Genomic DNA, 22,331 nt, shown 5'->3' on the forward strand with positions numbered 1-22,331 from the left:
ACGACTCGTTCAAATACATTATTGGGTTATCTAGTACCTGTTTTCTACAGATTTCTAACTTGATGATCATTATAAGAAGCATTTTTATTATTTTATCAATGGACTGGAATCAGTGCAAATCATTCTGTGTGTGTTTCTTGGGGCTTAATTAAGTTAGTAGTCCTAAAAACTCAAATTACAAAATGATTACATAGTCACAATTGTCCAGGCGGTCGACAGTATTCAAACTACAGACCCACAAATTGGCATGGCAGCCCGACAATGACCTCCTTCGATTATTGTTATCCTCCTAAATCAATCCTGAAAAATATTCCTACAATCAAAGAACTCTTAGTAAATCATCATCCTGTTCCAGCGTCAGCATACTAAGATTACAATTTTCCACCAGGTGGCAGTAGCGATTGAAGAACGTCGTTGGTGGTACCCGCGCGCTACGCTTCAGCTTCGAGTATTGGCGCCACCAGACTCTACCATGTGTCTGATCGGCGCACGCGCACCTCCCGACGCTCGCTTCGACCCACACCAAACGTGAGTCTTATTTGTTTAAGTATAAGGACTTATTTATTTGCACGTAAAATATCCATAACGATATAAGTATAATAGAAAACGAAGTGTACCAAATAGGTCCCCGTTGACATTTTGTGCTATGATAGGTACTGATTTTCAGCAAGGAGCTTTGGGCACGTTTACACTATAATGCACGAACACGTGGGACGTCCACCCACAAGGTGGACCGATGACAATCATCATAAAGGTAGCAGGGAAGCGCTGGACGCAGGCCACTACCAATCGATCAACATGGAAAGCATCGGGGGAGGCCTATGTTCAGCAGTGGACGTCCTATGGCTGAAATGATGATGATGATGATGCACGAATAAAGTTGTACAAATAGTTTTACTAATAGGCATTCTCTAACCTGTTTTACGTCATGCAGATAATGGTGACGATTATATTTAATATAAGTACCAATAAAAACGACAAAGCTATTGGATGCTTGAATAAACGAACCATTGTTAAAAGTTCTAAACAAGTTTAAAATAAATCCATTCAAAACTAACTTTTACAAACACAACATTTTCAAATTCACAACTGAAATTAAATTTAATAATGAGTAAAACGTTTTCATTTCTCTGTACATTCACGTAAATACAAATTCTAATGAATAACTTTTCTTTGCAACACAACGTTTTCCGTATCAAAAAACGTTGAAAAACAAACACCGGCGTTTCAAATAAAACTACTTCATTCGAAAATGAGAAATTGCAACATACTATAGTAGCAGCCAAAGTAAAACCGCCAGTACGAATAACAAAGGTTTTATTGTTCTTTTAGTGAAATGCTAAGAAAGCTGTTGCATCAATACCAATTTTTGTATAATGAACTTTATCAAGATGGCGTAAGAATCTCTGGAAAATTATAACATTTTTACACTTTGAGAGGTACAAAGTTACAGCTAATGTTTTATTCAAGTATTCTCTGAATTTGGAACACCCCAACTTTTTATAATATACAGCTTGATAAACATAGGTTTGATTTGCTTTTTGGTTGCGTTATTTATACATTGTAATCCATATGGGCAAAACTGCGAGAAAGAGCTAATATTTTAGACTATAACAGGTATTTTGTAAAATGAATAAAATGATGAGGCTCTGATAACTTTCATGAAAAGTTCCTAAAAACTAAAAGAAAGGCTGGCTGATCTCTCTTGCTATGACAGAAACTTGTAGCCAAGAATATGTCACATGATGTAGGGATGATTCATCTCCGGGCCGTTCGTGAGGAAATTCAGTGGAAACATTCGCTGGCCTTTCATACGTCTGGAATTGGGGCACGTAGCGTATGAGTAGCTTCCGCTGCCATTTGGGAGGTCCGATTGTGAGTTTTTACCGTCGCCAATAAGTTGAAATTGATCGAACGGGCGAAGTGAAGATTGTTTTCTTTTGATCAGACGGATAAACAAAGGAAGCTATGGAATGTGTATTACTGGTAGTTGATTTCTCGAGCATTTCATACTTTTATTAAATTCAATTTGCCCAATGAGCGACCTAACAAGAAAAATTTGAGTTGTGAAAAAAGTTAAAATTTATAAGTAAAGACGTTTCTTTATAGTTCAGTGCTAGAAAAAGACCTACACGCATGCAGGCACTTTATTTATTTATTTATTCATTTGCATTAACATATTCAGCACAGACAGTATACAGGTATACCTACATGCATTCATACATTGACCCTGTGAGGGTGTAGCAAACATTTAATAGGTACTTAGTTAACATCTAACATTAACAATTACAAAATAATGCTTAATAGTAATAATATTCCTTAATATTAATATAAATTACATTATTTTATTGTACAATTATATACTTTTCGGGGTTCTTGCGCTTCACCAGGTAGTCAGTCCACCGAACTTTATAGGATAGTTAATTTATGTGCTTAAAGTTCATAACCTCCTCTTCTTTCTAGAACTTCCGAGCACGAAGAGCAGCCCGGCCCAGAGTTTGTATCAGCCGGCGTGTCTTTATTCGTCGGCGGCGGCGCGTGCGGTGGCGGCGTGCTTTACCGACAACGAACAGCGCCTGCGCCGCAAACTCCTGCGCATCTCGTACCGCCGGCGCTACACGACCGGCTGTGGATGTGGAAGTGCTTCAACTATACGTGAGTTCCTTACTTTGTACCTTCTCTAGATCACCGTAACCCGACCCAGAGTTTGAATCAGCCGGCGTGTGCTTTGTATACGTCGGCGATGGCGCAGGCGGTGTACCTCATAACAAATGCTTCAACTATACGTAAGTTAGGTACCCATCAGTACTCACGAGTTGAAGATTAATGTGTGAAGACTTTTGTGTGAAAGCACCCTAAAAAACACAATTCCTTTTTAACACGTTGGCCTCCACCGAGTCGCTATTTACTTGCTGATACTGCTGGAAATGATTTTTGGGGTGTTCTCACCCTAAATCAATTACTTAAAGACCACAAGCTGACCATTCCTTGATCAGTGATAAGAACACAAAATATGTAAAATAATTAAGACGAAGCACAAACATCCATTATTCAGCTTGGGAAGTATTTACCTGTAATGTTATGAAACCCCGAAACAATATTCAGAAATTTGAACAGCACTTAATCAATCACTTACGTTACCCACATTATTTGTGCTTTAACGTTCAAAGGCAGCCAAACATCGGTTAAGCACTAAGTTACCTGAGCACCTACAGATTAACTACCTAAGTAGTCGAATAGGCAAAGTTTGTTCAAACTCTCGACCTAGTTTGGGGTATTATTTGTATGTATAATCAGTATTATGATGTTTTCAACAACAACGGGTTCAAATTTGAGGAATATTTTGTTAACTTATTTGTGTAACCTCTAAACGCCTCTCTTAGAACGGAACCTTGTCTGTTATCTTTGTAAAAGTTAAAAATTATATTAAAATTACTAATAAACTAAACTTTATTTACTTATGCAACTTCTTTGAAAATGTAGGACGCCCACATCAACTCGATGCACTGCAAAAATATTTCTGGCAGCAGCTAGATGAAAAAAAAGATATCGTTAGCTTTGGACTGAAATTAGCTGAAATGATAATATGAAAGTGAAGTAAGAAAGAAAGCCTTCACTATGAAACATAATCCTACCAACTATGGAATAACTTGGCCAAAACGAACATGTTTTTTTTTATGCATAACTAGGCAGGTATTTGACCTCAATCGCACCTGATGTTAAGTGGGATGCAGTCTAGGATGGTACATTTCTGCCCTGCAAGTGCCTATTCACTCTCGCCTTGAAAAGGCCCGGATTATAGTATTTTTCAAAAATCACTAGACCAGACCCATATTTCGCACCCCCCCTGGAAGAAGTATGCAAGTCCACTTGTGCGATATTTTTTTTATTGCACTAAAAAATCGAGAAGGAGGTAATACATATTGTTAATTTTTTTCATAATTTTTCTCTTAAAAATGAAGAAATTATGTACAAATATGTAAAATATTGCAACATTAAAATATCTAAATTTCCATAACAATAACGAAGTAAATATATTTGCATTTAATTGTTTAATAAAGTTCCGTATGAATAATAGCATATTAATATTTACATACATCTTCCACGAAGACTTTAAAAAACATTTTNTTATTAAAAAAAAATATAGACATAGATACACATTCGGCCATGCAGCAGTCCGCCAATAAAAATACATACTTAATCATGATAAAAATCAGTTGTAGATTGCCTCAAATCTTCAAATCTAAGGCTGAGTTGCACCACCTGACTTTGACCGTAACTATTACGATAACCGGCGTTTTTTGTATGGAATTTGACAGATTTTTGACGTTTGTCAAAGTTAAAGTAAGATGGTGCAACCCAGCCTAAGTAATTGATTTGCCACACTGCTATACAATTTAGAAAATTCAAGATTCAGAGCATTATAAATACGTAACTATTCCATTTTCATTTGTAGTAATGAACTGTGCCTAGGATTATCTACAGTAAAATATTATTTGGCATATTTTTTTCGTAGTTGTAATTATGGAATGTGGTAGTGTAAAGCCGCATCTCATTGTTATCATAGCAAATTATTTTAAATGTAATAGTTTAATCCAGCATTTTACATGGTATACTAAAAAATACAATACATTAACACAGCTATCTTGACTGCGGTATTGATTACGATTTTTATCACTTCCGACTGTGTGGCAGAGACGCGTATACAATTAAATAACAAGCCATGAAGCCTAGAATCACTTGATCATCCAGTTATTGATTGCCAGACAGCAAATTGATAGATATACAATATTAATAACATGTATTAACCGTGCCAACTATCATGTCAATTACGTAGTCTCAAACTAGCAAGCTTGTATGTATTTCAGACAAGAGATTAACATACATACATAATTAACATTATAAGCCTTAGTACACACAGAAACATTACCAACATCACAAACCAGGCCGAAAGCTGCTTGCAATAGTATTAAAATTGAAATTTGTATTTCATAAATTATTAAAAATATTTATAGTAAACGTGATTACATAAAATGTGCATAAATTACCGATTCATTTATATTACGGAACAACAAACCGGTGCCTCCGACCGGACGGCGTGATAAACAGCGTCCGAATAACGTCCGGTCCAGTAAAGGAAACTGTATTCAATATTTCAATATGATAATTTCATTTCCTACTTTATGAGAATTGGTACGCTTTAATTTATTCATGATGTAAGCTAGGCACATACTAATTAATTTATCTTATAGCTTTCCTCAAGCTTTTAGGTTTCCTCCCAAAAATATTTGAGTTTTTGTAGGTCGCTAAAAATATTAGTAGGTAAAATTAGGCAGAATAAAATGTCATTCTACGAAATAATAATTTAAAAATCAACATCGTGCATGATTGTAGATAATGTGCATGAATATAGAGTCTATAGACACAACTATAGATAATACTGATAAATAATTGGAAAGAATAGAAGATAAATAATGGTAAATGAATAATAATCAGTCAAATTAAATTTAAATTACACACCGCATATCGTTGTTTAGTAATTTCTTATTAGCTTTTCCTTTTAGCATAAACATAAGGCGTATGGTTGTTGAGTCTACATTGTGCCATAAATAAAACAATTAAATTATGTTTTTAAACGAGCTACGTTTCACGTCTAATACATTCGCATCATGGCCGTAACTCAAACCGGATGACATGATAAAGTAGATCCGCAGGGAGCGGCGCTTACACTGGCCGACGCACATGCAATGCGTAATAATAAAGTTTGATAGAGCCTTCCAAAGCAGGCCTTTTTTTCTAATGCCCATTTTCACCATCAATCCCTAATTTTTAAGTGACCCCTATGACAGCAAAATTCCTGTTATTTGTTACCATAGAGGTCACTTAAAAATTAGGGATTGATGGTGAAAACGGACATGTATTATTATTATAAGTCACGCTTTTCTGAGTAAAAGAGTCCTGATGAGATTTAGTTTTATCTTCTTTATGAATGATCTCAACTGAAATCTGAACACGGAACATTAGAGTTATGCCAAAAACCAATGGCAAAGAGCTCAACGCAGTTTTCGGAAAGTTTTTTTTCAAGGGGTTTTTCTGATAAACTTAAGTCGCATCATGTAAATCCCGTTTTCAGTGTCCGGTCGTGCGACAGAGACAAAGCGATCGCGCTCGTAATCTAACTTTGTGATACGAGCACCAGATTTATGGAATTGTAGTGCATAAAAACGTCTTTTATCACGTATAAAAGTTAAGCCTTTATATTACTTTATAGAGTCGCGTATCAAGCATATTTTTTAGAGTTCACCCAAATCTACCACCTAAGACTTTCGGCTTTCTCAGCCTACTGCTAATTCTACTACTGCCATCTTAGTCCAGTTAATTAATGCTCAAAACACGGTGTAAAGGGAAATGCTTGGTACTCCTACGCATTTCTTTCTATAACACTTTATTGACTGGAATATCTGTCAAGAAGCTTGATCTACAAAACAAAATTAGAGATTCTAATTTGAATTTAATTTACCTACTTTCTTCAAGACAAAATAAAAAAATAAGGCAGACGTATGCCATAGCACACAGGAGAAATTAAAGCTTGCTTGCTATTATATTTTTTAACTAATCAATAAGTCTTGTATCCATACAAGACAGTATTATCAAGTTATCTTGCCCACGTTNAAAAGTAGTGTAGTTATTTACATAAACATTGAAAGATATGGATAGTATGGATACGTATTGCATGGATTAGTGAAAGCTGTGTTAAAGATTATAACATAACTTTATTACTTATAAAACAGCTTCAGAAAACTTTCAGTAAAAGATTACAACGTATTTTTCTTCATATTTATTTCATTTCGGATCCAAATTAAATTAGGGTCCAGAATCAGGTCTCCCCTGGAGACTACCTACATCCATCTTGAAAGTTGAAGATCACAAGAGTTATAAGTAGTGCGTGCTTGAATGTTATAATACTTAGGTACATAGTGAGTATTCGGGAATTTCGTGAAAAGAAAATAATGAATGATACAATGTTTGGAATAACTTCATGGATTAATCATCTTTTGTTTTAAATGGATTAACCTATTATTTACGAAACTTGTCGTGCGAATTGAAGCACGAAGACACCTTCTGTATAAAAATATAAAACAAAATGACGATCGACATGATTTTAAAATTATTATTCTTGATGGCTAGTAACTTTTAACGTTCGTCGAAGGCCACCACCACAACCGGTTGATTCCTAAGTATATTTAAATGATAAAAAGTAAAGATCCCATTTTGTTAAATGCTTCCTTAAAGTTGTATGCTGTGTTGTATAATTTGTGATTTTATATCGGTTGATGTTTTTTAATTTTTCATGTTTTTTGTAATATTTCCAATACGATAATGTTATTGTTTATGGAATAAATGACTATGACTATGACTATAACCATTATTTCCTTATCTTCCCCAGGAGTCAGCTATCCACCGATGGTGTGACCATCACAGCACCCTCAGAAGCAGGGCGGTGGTCGCTCTGGGCGCTATCCCTGTCCAACCGAGGGCTGCGTTTCTCAGCACCCAGAACCATCAATGTCTTCCGGCCCATACAGCTGGACTTCGCACTACCCCCAGCTTTGAAGGTCGGGGAGACCGTTGAAGTGGACGTCAAGATCACGAACAACATCAACAATTGTATGGATGTGAGTAGAGTAGAATACATTTGTCACCAACCCCTACTCTTCCCGCGGGTGTCGTAAGAGGCGACTTAGGGACTACACATCAAACAGAGAATGGGCAGCAGCGCTCTCTGAAAAACATCAATCTTTTAAACTGCGATCTCCAACCCGCCTGCCAAGCGTGGAGATTATGGCAAAACCCTCCACTATAGTGGAGGAGGCTCATAGTCCAGCAGTGGACTGTAAAGGGCTGTTGATGATGAGTATGTTTTGCAGATTTTGAAGATTTATTATACGTTAGTGCCTAAGTAAGCCCCTTCAAGCGATAAATAGAATAGTAGAAAAAACAAGGGCAAAGAGCATGTGGGTATTCTTTGAAATTACAGAGATCATACTATGAACAGGATCAATATTCTGCTATCATTAATTTGTTGACTTATAAAATTCACCTAGTAAAAAACAAGGGTAGGTACCTACCTAAGTAATATTTTCTGTGAGCTAAAACGATGTTTTATGGAGGCTTTATTTTTTGGCTTAAAAAGATTATCTACCTACGCTCAGTTTTTAATTTCAATTTACGTCACACGTTGTGTTACTGAAATGTTTCTGCGAAAACATTATTTAGTTTCAGCCTAACAGGATTTTCACGGGCAAAGTTTGCTTTGGGTCACATTTCACGCATTTTTAAAGCCCTGTTTACTCTACAACATCAAACATACCCTACGGCAACGAAATAATGAGATAAAACAAACTTTGTAGATCTTTCGACCGACTCACGTGACCTCAAATACACGCGCTAATTCACGCACCGTTAACATATGAAAATAATTGTATTTACTTAGGATTTCGAGTTAGTAAACATTTCACATGTATTTACTAGGTTTGCGATCCATGACGTTAAATTTGTATAACGCTATCTAGGTCAGGTTTGTGTTTTGAAAGCGGTTTCGTACTATGACATTCTAGTAATACAGGGTGGAAACGATAAGTGATCTCACTCGATTATTTCTAAACTACACAAGATATCGAAAATCTGAATACTGATCCTGAAAGAGCCTCACCAGCTCTTTCTAACGGTATCAGTAATAGGTTACAGAATTTACTGGATCTATCCGAAAATTCAATGTTTTCGCCTCCATACTAGCTAAATGTATGCCAGCCACACAATATGAAAAGTGTATTTTTTTTTATTAAACAATAAACACTTAAAATCAACTTAAATTGCATTCTTATTTAAAAAAAATATGGAAAACATTGCTTCTAGGCTTTACTTGCTATAATATTATCAAGACATGAGTACCATGACTGTGGCAGTACTAAATGTATGGAAGTTGGAAACATTGAATTTTCGGATGGATCCAGTTTATTTTGTAACTTATTGTTGGTACCGTTGGATAGAACTCGTGAAGCACTTTTAGGATTAGTAACCAGTTTTTGGATAGCTAGTGTAGTTTTTAATGTTAAGTGGTTTTTCTAAATGTATGGAAGCTGGAAACATTGAATTTTCGGATAGATCCAGTTTATTTTGTAACCTATTATTGGTACCGTTGGATAGAGCTCGTGAAGCACTTTCAGGATCAGTAACCAGTTTTTCGATATCTTGCATAGTTTAGAAATAATCGAGTGAGATCACTTATCGTTTCCACCCTGTATAGAAATAGTTTCCCTGACCGAAGGGTCCGAATTATTATTTTTTTTATTTCAAGACTTAATGCCACTTAGTTAAAGAAAAAAAATTAATAGGTAAAAAAGCGTAAAAGCAGTAGGTATAATTAAAATGATGAGCAAATATTTGGACTAAACATAAATAATAAAGACAACTATAATTATTGTTGCTTATGTTTGGAACACAGAAGGTATCTAGGAACAACCACCCTATTCGCGCCAAATATAAAAATAGTTTTCGTGAAAAGGTTGCTGTTAAATCCAAGTAGAAGACAGTTGTTTGAAATAAAGCAGGAGATAATAATATATTTTTAAGGGAATTTCTTGTGCCACATTTCATTTAAATTCAAACTTTGTGCCATTGAAATTCGAAACCAGGGCTATAATTAATTCAAGTTAGCTTAATTACGAGCGATACATTGTGTTCTCTGGGCTAACGAGTTCGCTAGCCAATTAAAACTTATTTACCCTTGTCTTTTGCACCTCATTCCATGTAGGTAACGTTTGCGTTAATTTTGAACTATACCTTTTGTAAGCAACTAACTTTGTATTTCGAAAGTAGGTCTCTTAAAATGAATAATTATGGCTTTGGACGGTTTTTCAGTATGCTAGCTTTTGGTGTAGGTGGTCATTTTTTTATGATGACGTGGACTACTTACCGACACTAAAAGTCAGACATTTTACAACTGCTTAAGACGCCATAATGTTTAACTTTACGTCCTTTTAAATAAAAATGTAGATTCAATAGATAAAGATAATGTCCTTGTAGCAGGTTCAAATTAAACTCTGATTTAGATCGTTTCATCCACGAAGACGCGCCCTACCAATGTTTGGTCGAGAAACTTGATCCGAGCAATCCGAGCGTCATTATTGTAGTGTTCGTGTGAACTAATGGATAATTTAGCGTTTACAGAAAACACTTAAACATTAGCGGAAGAATGGCGGGGCGCGTTTTCATAGATGAAACGATCTATAGTCACAAATTGGTTTCCAACCTACAACCAATTCAGCCATATCTTCTGCGAAGTTAATGTACAAACAATGGAATATTAAGCGTACACTTTAGCAGCATCTTACATATTGTTGTAATAGGGTCGATATTATATGTTATCGGCTGTACCAACACCGCAATGTGTGGAGAACGTGCATCGGCTGATGCGAGTTTGAACCGTTTAAGCCGGGATGTATGGCGTAATCGCCCCATTTCCCGGGATTCGCGCCGGAATCACCCCAGGATCCCTAATCGGGATTCGATGAGTGCCGATCACGAACACATCGATATCACACGTGTCACTCGGCTCTAGATCTCCGAATTGACTGGGATTTTATTAACCCCTCGCCATTTTTACTTTACGATCCATGTGTACTAGACTAGAAAAAGGAGCATTCTATCTAGATAAAAAAGGTATTAAGTAGATCTTTTTTACCTCCCTCTGAATGGTACTAAATTACATTGATTTGTTAAGAAAGATGATAATGCACGATAATAATCATTGTTTTACGTATAATTTACATTGGCTAGTTCACGGTTTCTAAATTCTTGTACGCATTTACCTAGTAGGTATACCTGTTATTTGTAACAAAATATTTTAATTTAAACAAGGAATACATTAGGTCCCACAAATTATGCATTGCCAACAAAATCAGAAATATAATACAACAGGAAATTAAAACAAAACCCCTTGTTACGGTGAACCTTTTTACATTCGGATTTTACATGCAAACGTTTCAGGTTACGCAAAAAAGGTTTTTACGATTGGACAATCACACACATCAAATGGCCTTAAACAATCTGTTCAAAGTTGTATTTTATGCAAATAAGATTTTATGTAACACTCTTTCATGCCCCAACATAATAATGTAGGTAACCCTACCACAGTGTTCCGGCGGGAGTACGTTTTAACTATAGCACACAGCTAATACTTCCTAACCAGTCTGGTCAGCATGGAGAGTGTGGGCCAAATCCTCCATTTACCTCCGGTAAATTATAGAAGGCCGTCTTCCTGCAGTGGAGGACTAAATAACATGATGATGATGATGATGATGATGATATCCTTTGTACCATAACATTGCTCGGTTGAGATCTCAAACTGTGCGTCACACTCTGTGTCTTCACCAGCGTAACATTACAGAATAGCCAACCAGCCTATTACTAATTGAACTACATTTTCAGGTGACAGCACTGCTAGCGCTAAGCGCGGGCGCAGCTTTCGCGAGCACTGGCGCCCTTTACGTGACGGAGAGACTCAGACTTGGTCCTCGGGGAGGCACGCAGTTAGTGGTGCGAGTTGCAGTCAACACGCCTGGAAGAAAGAATATTACAGGTAATACTATTCATATCTGATTAGTAAAAATACAAAAGCACTTTATGCAAATAGGCTTTTACTAAGCGCTTTTACACGTCCCAGTATAACTTTACCCCTACCAATATTTGGGACAATAAGTGGGGCAGTGATAAGAAGGAGCAATGCAAGATTGAGAAGTCAAAGTCACTTTTGTCAGACTTTTTTCAACTGTGCAGTGTTCTTTATATTTATCGCTATAGGTACTTGCCTTTTTGCCTGAAGACAAATTTCACGCCCCTGAAACACGACACGTTTTCCAGATTTTCCAGATACAGCGTGATTCCTACATAAACATTGATTTTAAGTCCTTAAAATCTGTATGCTCTTGCCAGCTCTCTAAAAGAATCTTAAGTATGATTGAGAAGTTAAATAAAACAGCAGAATTCTAAACTCGCTTTATCAACGCTATTAATTAGCCACAAGAGACAAAAGAATGCGAAAAATGTTCCAAGTGTTCTCGAAGCTCCCGACAGTAGAAAAAGGAACAGTAAAACCCGTAACAAAGTATTCCTAGTTTCGATTCATAATCGCTATAGTCTTCGGAATATACCTACTTACACGATTAAGGATTATGACAAAATTAAAACAATATGGCTTCATTCGCTAATTCTAAAATACTCGTTTCAGTCATTTGGCTGAAACGAGTATTTTAGAATTAGCGGTGACAACTACCATATTCCCGTAACTACTCTTGTAGATCCTTCTTGCTGTTACTAAACACATCTAATGCATTTTCATGTTACTGTTGGGTATTAACAATTACATTACCTGGAGTTTCACACACGATTTGTGGGAGTGTGGGCGGTGCAACGTCCATTTGCATTTGTATGGGTTCACGCTGTGTAGTTAGTAACAATTGTTGCGGGAATTTAGGACGAAATAGTATAAACCAGAGATCCAATCAAGAGAGACAATCTTCCACATATTATCACAATTAAATAGACGCCTGTATTTAGCTACTAGCGGCCGCCCGCAACTTCGTACGCGTGGCACTATGTCAGTCAGTCAGTCAGTTAGTCACCTTTGAGTTGTACCTCGATAGGTAGATAAATATTTTGGTAAACAAAGAGAGCTTACTTATTCTGCTTTTATTGTGGAAAGTCTGTCGAGCAAAATATTTTAATGAACTTTTCAGCTAAATTCTCGAAACTGGTTCAGCAGATTCGTCCCGAGATTATTGTGAAGTTGAGGCATGCTGACTTCAACTGTTTACTAATTAGTTCAATTTAATAACGTAAAAAACATTTTTCATCTTTCCTTATAAATTAGCTCCACCTGACCATTTGACCCACTTACCAAACTTCTAATGAGCTGATAACTTTTGCTTATTTATTTCATTCGAGTAAAATCATCTGATACGAATATGTACCTGGAAGATGGTTGTTAAAATGTTGTATAAAAAAAATTATTTTGAAGTCTTAGGTAAAACGACTAACTAAACACTGTATTATATTAATACGATACCAACATAATAATAAAATTAATTTACCTATTTCTTCAATACCCTTCAGCCATGACAATAGAAGCCATAGACACAATACGGGTGTAAAGAATAACAAAAAGAGAAAAACAAGGAATCCTATCGCTACAATTTCTCAGAAACTGTGGCCGTCTGCTGAAACCTCTGCAATACTGGTATCGATTGCAAATATAGAGTTCCCAGAATCGAACTAGGTAAACACTTCTTGTTTGACTTCACCACAATTCGCCAAATATATTGTCTTCGTCTATCAGGGAACTGTAATAAACCAATAAACAACTTTGTTATTACAACACACACACCAGCCAATTTTATTAGAAGGATGCTAAAAACTTGATACAAACTCCAGTGTAAATCCCGTAAATAGATTAAGATGACGTCACAAACTAATCTCATTATTAAATTCTCGAAATGACGATTAAATTATAATGCTACCACACCGATGCAATTTACATTTTGTCATCTTTAAGCAATGTTCATGCGTTACCTAAAATCCTCGCATCATTAAAAGTAAACGAAAAATCATTTACATTCCTGAAAATTAATAATGTAGAATGTTCCACGCATGTTTTCTATTACACAACCCAACTTTACAATCGCATATATCTGACACTTTCTATATTGAACTACAAAGAATCATAGATTCGTAGAGCAATACCTATATTTATTGGAAAACTTGGCTAGTGGTGTACTGTGCTTCTGAATATCAATAGTAGGTACAAGCAACTTCCCACCGTAATATCGGCTCCTGAAATAAAGTTGCGGACTAATTTAGCTTGCAGTATTTTTGTTGGCAAATATCATACCACCCAAGATTGCAGTGTAAACAAACCAGCGTCAACTTGGCTAGCTTTCGACGCTCTCTTGAGAGCTTTAGAGATATTGAGCCGACAATTTGAAGCTCAGTTATTGTTCTCAAGTTACAGTTTCATATTAAGCCGTTAGGAGAAATTCGTGGAACTTTTTAATTCAGAAACAACGTTTTTGTCTTTACCCAAGAGAAAACTAATTGCTAGATTTATACCTGCGACTTCCTCCACGAATATTGAAATGAAATTAAGATTTGCAAAAAACTGCAGAAAATATTGAAATATAAAGGAAACATATTATGACAAAGATTATTCCTGAAACCAAGATAATGTTAATATTAGACCTATAATCCAATTTTGTATCGATGAGGCTTCATTATCAATCTACTATAATTAATTGATCATGATTAATTTCAAAAATCCTAAGCGAGTACACGAGTTTCAACTTGATACTAAATTGATCCTAATTGTATTTCACTCAATGCCACAATTCCCACGCAAAATCTTCAGCGAACGAAACTTAGCACTTGCAAACTTTGAGCTGCGAAACTATTAAAAATGAAACGACGAACTGAATTGAAATTCAGCTTCAAAAATTCATGTAAACCTGATGAGCGTTGCAAATTTAAATTTCCAATCTCTGAGCCCTTTCGGTGTTGATACTCAAATATTATTAGTTCGTCATTCTCGCTGGTTTCTATTACCATTTAGATTAAACTAAAATTGACGTGGAACTAGGGCCTTGTTTGGCTGCACTGTTGTACAGCATTGTGATTGTGTCGTTATCTCGTGGAGGGTTATTATCCCGACCTGTAAATGTGCGGTCCATTTTGCCTTTGATTAAATTCGTTGCGGGTTCCAAGGTAGTTTAGTTTCCATATCGCCTGGGGAACTGATGGGGTGACGTCTGAGTTTGCGGCTCGTGATTGCTGGCGATAACGCTGGGGACTAACAATTATTTGTTTGTCAATGGAATTGTTAATTACCGTTTGAATTATTTTCATTACAAAATTGATATTAATTTTAAAAAAAGTTCTTAGTTTTAAGATAGGTAAGTGTACCTAGTTATTTACTTTTAGACCCAATCTAAGGAAACTACGAACTTAAGTATAAGTATTTGTTCTACTGTAAATATAGAGAAGTAGGTTCATGAATACTAATGCTCTCGTACTCATCACTAACATTTACCCTCAGCGAGATTCAAACCTGCATTGGCCATTGAAGTTCAGAACTCGAACCACCTAGCCACGAAGCATAGCCCGTTTGGGATACAAATTCTGGGAATTCCATTAATAGGGAATTCTATTATCACGGTACCAAGAAAGTGGCTTAAATCATGGCAATAGTTCCATTTCAGGAAAATACTGTCAACGTGATTAGTTTATTAATGAAACTTCGAAGTCGAAATAATACTCTTACAATCATTAAGCCAATCAAACCAATTAACGGTTTTCCTTGTTGGTAGCCAATTAAGAAAAGGCCGTTTCCAATCAAAATTTAATTGGCAAGTATGCTGAGCTTCGCGTCCACGACACCTACTCATGATTTTGTTGAATGATTCACTTCGGAGACAAAATAATTAGTTAGAAAAGGGCTTGCAAGTTAAGAAAGTGTTGAAACTTGTTTCTTTCTTAAAGTTTTTTTTTAATTATGTACACAGGTTATATACCTTTATATAGGTTTACATCCCGTTTCATCAAATTTTCTGAGGCTGAGTTGCACTATTTTAAACTCCATACAAAAAGCACCGGTTAATGTTAATGCTACGGTTAAATAAGGTAGTGCAACTCAGCCGAAGTATAGAGAGTCGAGAATATAAAAAATAACTGCATTTCCTAAAAACTTTCATAGGAAATTCAATGACTAAAAACAAAAAGATTCATTATCCCCATTCCCCGCTTCACACTTACAGTAAAAATATTACATTCCCATTGCTTCCTGAGTGTTCCCCGCATCGGGGCTGTAGCGGTAGATTCTTCGCATGGCATTTGTGATACCCACGCATTTGTGCAAGTGACGAGAATGCAGCGATTTGGTCCAAGTAATTTACTAATTATGCCGCCACCGCTTCGGCTAAAAGCTGTTAGGTCTGTTTCTCCAGTCTCCCCTCCATTTTGTCTACCTAAACTACTTTAAAGATAACAGTTTTTAATTGATAAACATGCTCTACTTCTGGAGTAATGTAGAAGAAGTTGGTCTTTTAGATAAGTCATAATTTAAGGCATTTAATTTTGTCAAATGGATCTTGCAATATTGTTTTTGTTACATAGGTATGCATATTATATGCGTTTATCTACACGAGCTTAATTAAACTTTTTAATTCCACCCATAAAATAGGGCAATTTTGACGTAGTCACCAAAAATAAACGTATATCCATAAAAATATATTAAAACGTGTATTCCCGGAAAAAATATCCAAGTGGCATCGTTCATTTTGATGCAAAGAAGCAAACAAAAATGCAAATCGGCATTTTATCATCATTACGACCGTTACCGCTTATGAACTGGGGCGCGACGCCACTCGTACTGTCATAATCATAAAGAATAGAGATAAAAATGCTGCGTCAGGAATGAGTTGAAAGGAACACAGGGAGAATAAAGTAATTTTATGTTGCCCTGGATTACGAGACAATATACGTTTGAGGGCGGTATCACAGTGGAGATCAATACGCAGCAAAACAGTAGGTTTCGGCTGAATATGCCGTGTCAGCTGATTTTTTGGAAACCCACTTGGAGGAAGACGAAAAAATTGCGGCTTTCCGAATTTTGTAGTTCGTTTTTAGGGTCCCGTAAAAAAGAGCTGCGCGAAGCTGTAAAAAATTCAAGCTTCGAAGTTAACGCTACCCAAAAATACCTACATCCATTTTATGCCGCATAGAAAAGAATTTAGGAGGAGTTTATTTATGACCGTAATAGCACCTTTTTTGACGCCACGGGTGCTCTTACCTACATTAGGAACAAAATTTTACGTGACACCTACGATGCGATGCGGACAAAGTGACGAGCGCAACCAATCCAACAACATTCCCTGCTAAATGCCATCACAGTCTACGATGGACTTGACACTAGTCGCAAACGCGACATATTCAGTCCAAGCGGGAAATGCTGTCTAGTATAACGTGGTGAGAATGTGCTTGCGACAGATGCTGCTGCAAATAGCATTTGTCAAACCTTACTTGCAGCTGCGAGATTTAAACCATAGTCGATACGAGTCATAGACTTTCTGTACCCTTTTGCTTTATGGCATATTGGAACCGTATTAAGAGCAGTCATCGTATGCTGAATGATTGAATTCGATAATGGAGTTACCTCGTAAAAGCATATTTTTATGGTTGAAGCCGATTCATTGGGACTTTTAATTTATCCGTTATGGGAAAGACAATGGTAGATTTAATTTTAATAGCTTTATGTGTGTGTTTGAAACTTGAAAACTGTAGGGATGACCTAAATGGTTAGAGGTACGGTACATAGGTACTATAGCTTGATTGAATAGCAAATACTGGAATTAAAATAGGACGATATTTATTTTATTTACTGTGTATTGACCATGAATTATTTTTTCACTAAGTAGGTAGATTGATTATTTTATTTCTCTTTTCAGTGGAAATAACCGGGTACAGCGCTGACAACTGCTCAGTGTCGTACACTTCGTTCAACAACGAGACGCTCGTGGGTTCAGTGATCCGGTCAGCCAGTGTCTTAGTGCTTCCCGAAGGATTGCACAGGAGCGACACACAGAGCGCCTACTTCTGTGCCAATGGTGAGACTATATTATTATCCCTAAATTATATTCCGTCAGTCAATTTTCTACCAACGATCTATTATGAGAGTCACTGGCAGACTGGCTGCCAGTCACTGGCAGACCAAATTTTTAAGCATTCAAATGAAATATTAGTTAATTACACAAATTGTTCAACGTAATACGATTTGTGTGAATCAGAATTTTGATGGTCCAACACTACCTAGTTTGTGTTAGTTGTTTGGAAAGGTTTCTGCTCGCATGATTTCGTGGTGCAGATAGCGTGTAGCGTTAGCACTTAAACGTGCCCAGTTCTAGTACTTATTACTATTCTGTGGTTCTACTTCGGATTAGTTATTCGTTCTTAAAGTACTATTATTAACTTACATCGCCTATTTCTTCAGAGCACCTAGCTGTCTCATCCCGAGGCTCCTGGGAGTGGCAGTGGGTGGCAGCGCCAAGGAACAGAGCTGGTCTGGTGTTGGAACTCCGTTCGCAAGGCGCCGCCCATGTCGCGTTGTCGGCCATACGGGAGCCATCCGATGATATGTACAGAGTCGTCTTTGAGAAGACCAGGGTGTGGATCGCTAAAGGGAAACATGGTGAGTGTATTTTGAATCTAATTCAAATTACAAAAAGACAAAAGGTTCAATTATACAAGTAAAGTTAAGTTTCGTATAAAATCACTCAAGAGAAATTAACACTAACGCATGGTTGTCTTAAGATAAATAATGTCACTTCGTCGGTTGCCTCTCTAACTGACGTAACTGACATTTTGCAAAATTTTCAGGCGATTAGACAGATCGATTCGTCTTGCGAAATTGATTAAGATGGTGTAGATAACAGTTTCGAAAAAAATGACAGATACGTCAGTCAGGCAAGCGACGACTTATGATAAAAATTTTAAATATGGCTACACTCACGGACTCTAGGATGGCCGAACCAAAACGTGTAATTACACATTCCTAATGCTTGCAAAATATGTATGTACATATCAACAACTTCTACTTACTCATGAACCCATACCTTAACTTACAGGCTACGACGTCCACTTAGCCAGCGCAGAACAGACAGAAAGTGACGAAGAATGTTCCAATGCTGGTTCCTGGTGCGCCTGGTGGGTGTGGTGGGAGGGTGGCCGGCTCTCCGTAGGAAGAGGGGCAGCACCTTCCGAGAGAAGACTCCTAGTCTGGCCACTGGCTCCTGATATGAGGATCAAATACGTGGGCTTTAGCGCTCTGTGGGGAGATAAAGCGGATTTCAGGTGAGAAAAATAGGATAAATTTTGGTCGGTACTAGAGTGGATAAAGAATGTTCCAATGCTGGTTCCTGGTGCGCTTGGTGGGTGTGGTGGGAGGGTGGTAGACTCTCTGTGGGGAGAGGTGCAGCACCTTCTGAGAGAAGACTCCTAGTCTGGCCGCTCGCTCCTGACATGAGGATCAAATTCGTGGGCTTTAGCGCGCTGTGGGGAGATAAAGCGAACTTCAGGTGAGAAAAATGGTAGATTGTGGTCGTTACTAGAGTAGATAAAGAATGCTCGAATGCTGGTTCCTGGTGCGCCTGGTGGGTGTGGTGGGAGGGCAGCCGCCTCTCCGTAGGAAGAGGGGCAGCACCTTCCGAGAGAAGACTCCTAGTCTGGCCGCTCGCTCCTGACATGAGGATTAAATTCGTGGGCTTTAGTGCGCTGTGGGGAGATAAAGCGGATTTCAGGTGAGAAAAATTGTAGATTTTGTTGGTTCCAAGTGTAGACGAGGAATATTCGAGAGCCGGATCGTGGTGGGAGGGCGGCCGACTCTCCGTGGGGAGGGGTGCAGCACCTTCCGAGAGAAGACTCCTGGTCTGGCCACTTGCTCCTGACATGAGGATCAAATACGTGGGCTTTAGCGCGCTGTGGGGAGATAAAGCGGATTTCAGGTGAGGAAAATGGTAGATTGTGGTCGGTACTAGAGTGGATAAAGAATGCGTCAATGCTGTTTCCTGGTGCGCCTGGTGGGTGTGGTGGGAGGGCGGCCGACTCTCGGTAGGGAGGGGGGCAGCGCTTTCTGAGAGAAGACTCCTGGTCTGGCCACTTGCTCCTGACATGAGGATCAAATTCGTGAGTTTTAGCGCGCTGTGGCGAGATAAAGCGGATTTCAGGTGAAGAACACGGTAGATTTTAGTTGTTACTAGATTGGACGAGGAATGCTCTGGAACAGGGTCGTGGTGGGAGGGTGGTAGACTTTCCCTGGGGAGGGAGGCGGCGCCTTCCGAGAGAAGACTCCTGGTCTGGCCACTCGCTCCAGACATGAGGATCAAATACGTGGGCTTTAGCGCGCTATGGGGAGATAAAGCGGATTTCAGGTGAGAAAAATGGTAGATTGTGGTCGTTACTAAAGTAGATGAGTAATATTCGAGAGCCTAATCGTGGTTTTGGTAGACTCTCCGTAGGAAGAGGTGCAGCTCCTTCTGAGAGAAGACTCCTGGTTTGGCCACTGGCTCCTGATATGAGGATCAAATACGTGGGCTTTAGCGCGCTGTGGGGAGATAAAGCGGATTTCAGGTGAGGAACATGGTAGATTTTAGTCGTTACTAAAGTAGACGAGGAATGTTCGAGAGCCATGGTAGACTCTCAGTGAGGAGGGGTGCAGCGCCTTCCGAGAGAATACTCCTGGTTTGGCCACTGGCTCCTGACATGAGGATCAAATTTGTGGGCTTTAGCGCGCTGTGGGGGGATAAAGCTGATTTCAGGTGAGAAAAATGGTAGATTGTGGTCGTTACTAAAGTAGACGAGGAATGTTCGAGAGCCATGGTAGCCTCTCAGTGAGGAGGGGTGCAGCGCCTTCTGAGAGAAGACTCCTGGTCTGGCCACTTGCTCCTGACATGAGGATCAAATTCGTGAGTTTTAGCGCGCTGTGGCGAGATAAAGCGGATTTCAGGTGAAGAACACGGTAGATTTTAGTTGTTACTAGATTGGACGATGAATGCTCTGGAACAGGGTCGTGGTGGGAGGGTGGTAGACTTTCCCTGGGGAGGGAGGCGGCGCCTTCCGAGAGAAGACTCCTGGTCTGGCCACTTGCTCCTGACATGAGGATTAAATTCGTGGGCTTTAGTGCGCTGTGGGGAGATAAAGTGGATTTCAGGTGAAAAAATGGTAGATTTTGATCGGTACTAGAATGTATAAATAATAATATTATCACATATCTAGCTTTAAATTGGTCTTGATATGGAAGGACAGTTCTTCACCCTTCAGAAAGCGATGATTGAGAAAAAAAGGCTGATGTTTGATGATTTAGTGCCAAACTATCATCAACTCACAAACCTTGTAACCAACTAACACTTGACTCATACATTGAGCATAGCAAGTAACTAAAATGTTTAATATCTTGACAATAAAATTTTGCAATTTCAGAATCTGGAACTTCAACGAAGAGGCAGGCTTCTCCCAAGTCCTGGAACTCGGTCTTCCCCGAGGCGTGGTCCCCGGGTCTGCAAGCGGAACCTTACTAGTCTCTGGGGGTCTCCATCTCCCGCTCTATAGTCTTCAGATGGACTCGACCGACCAGTGGGCTGAGGTGTGGAGAGACTCGCAGCTGTCGGCGGCTTCGGCTAGTTTAGCTCCGCTGCTGGCGTTGGAACATATACCGCATTTGGTCGAGGACGCCGAAAGGGAGAGGATTTTGAAGAAGTTGCCTGAGCAGGTTAGGTCATGAAATAAATTGTACAGCTAACATTAAAGTTCTTGAGTGGCAACCACGAGCCGGAAGACGTAGCGTGGGCAGGCCTCCCACTAGGTGGACCGACGATCTGGTGAAGGTCGCGGGAGGTGCCTGAATGCGAGCGGCGCAGGACCGGTCTTTGTGGAAATCCTTAAGGGAGGCCTTTGTCCACCAGTAGACGTCTTTCGGCTGAAACGAACGAAGACTGGTACTGTTGATCACATAAGTAAACTTTACTCATGTGTTTTCATTTCATTGCACCGATGTTGAAGAAACAATAAAATTATAAGAAATTAATTTAGTATTCTTAACTTTTTGTAAAGACTACATCTTGACTGCCGAATCTACACAAGAATGTTTTACTTAGTATCATTCATCAAGAATTCAATTTCAAATCAAAGTAAGGAAGAGCTGATCTGATCGCTTATTTCCAGGTGCAAGTCCTTCTATCTTTCCGCAAAAGCGACAACTCCTTCAGCGACCATCCAGCCATGAGCAGTCACTTGTCCACGATCAAGATCTTGGAGATCCTCACCAAAATCCAATCCTACTACCCAGTGGACCCAGAACTGTTGCAGAACATCAAAAAGTGGATACAAACTAGACAGAACCATGATGGTTCCTTCACCCCATTACCAGCTGATAAAGAAGTAGACTACTATCCTGTGGAAATGAAGAAAACTAACTCCTCAGATAAGGATGTCAATGTGAACGAGTATTATTATTATGATAAAGATGGAAATATGACTCAGGAAGAAATCGATTGGGAGAGGAAGGTCGAAGTCACAGCAGAAACTTTGGTGGCGTTGCTTGAAGTTGGAATTGAGAACCAGGCAAGTGTGAACATAATACAGACCAAAAGAGTAGAGTTTTGACCTTTAAAAATACGAACTAGTTACTTAATATGCCGCAGAGTTTGGCTTAGTGTGATTGTTATATTTTTTGT

At 38.4% G+C, this 22,331-nt stretch overlaps 1 protein-coding gene across 1 annotated transcript in view; it reads left to right on the forward strand.

The window, feature by feature from the left end:
- The first annotated feature begins 444 nt into the window (after nt 1–444).
- LOC114357626 (uncharacterized) overlaps nt 445–22,331 on the forward strand; it is a 44,109-nt gene continuing 22,222 nt past the window's right edge. Inside the window, exons 1-9 of the mRNA XM_028311342.1 lie at nt 445–528; nt 2,464–2,655; nt 7,448–7,676; nt 11,491–11,641; nt 17,553–17,711; nt 18,095–18,292; nt 18,729–18,954; nt 21,079–21,367; nt 21,820–22,218. Of these exons, the coding sequence (XP_028167143.1) occupies nt 473–528; nt 2,464–2,655; nt 7,448–7,676; nt 11,491–11,641; nt 17,553–17,711; nt 18,095–18,292; nt 18,729–18,954; nt 21,079–21,367; nt 21,820–22,218 (1,899 nt within the window). The 5' untranslated portion in view covers nt 445–472. The remainder of the gene's footprint in view (nt 529–2,463; nt 2,656–7,447; nt 7,677–11,490; nt 11,642–17,552; nt 17,712–18,094; nt 18,293–18,728; nt 18,955–21,078; nt 21,368–21,819; nt 22,219–22,331) is intronic.

Source organism: Ostrinia furnacalis, unplaced genomic scaffold (genome assembly GCF_004193835.3).
Source record: "Ostrinia furnacalis isolate ACB-3 unplaced genomic scaffold, ASM419383v2 OfSCF3279, whole genome shotgun sequence".
Taxonomy (NCBI): Eukaryota; Metazoa; Arthropoda; class Insecta; order Lepidoptera; family Crambidae; genus Ostrinia; species Ostrinia furnacalis.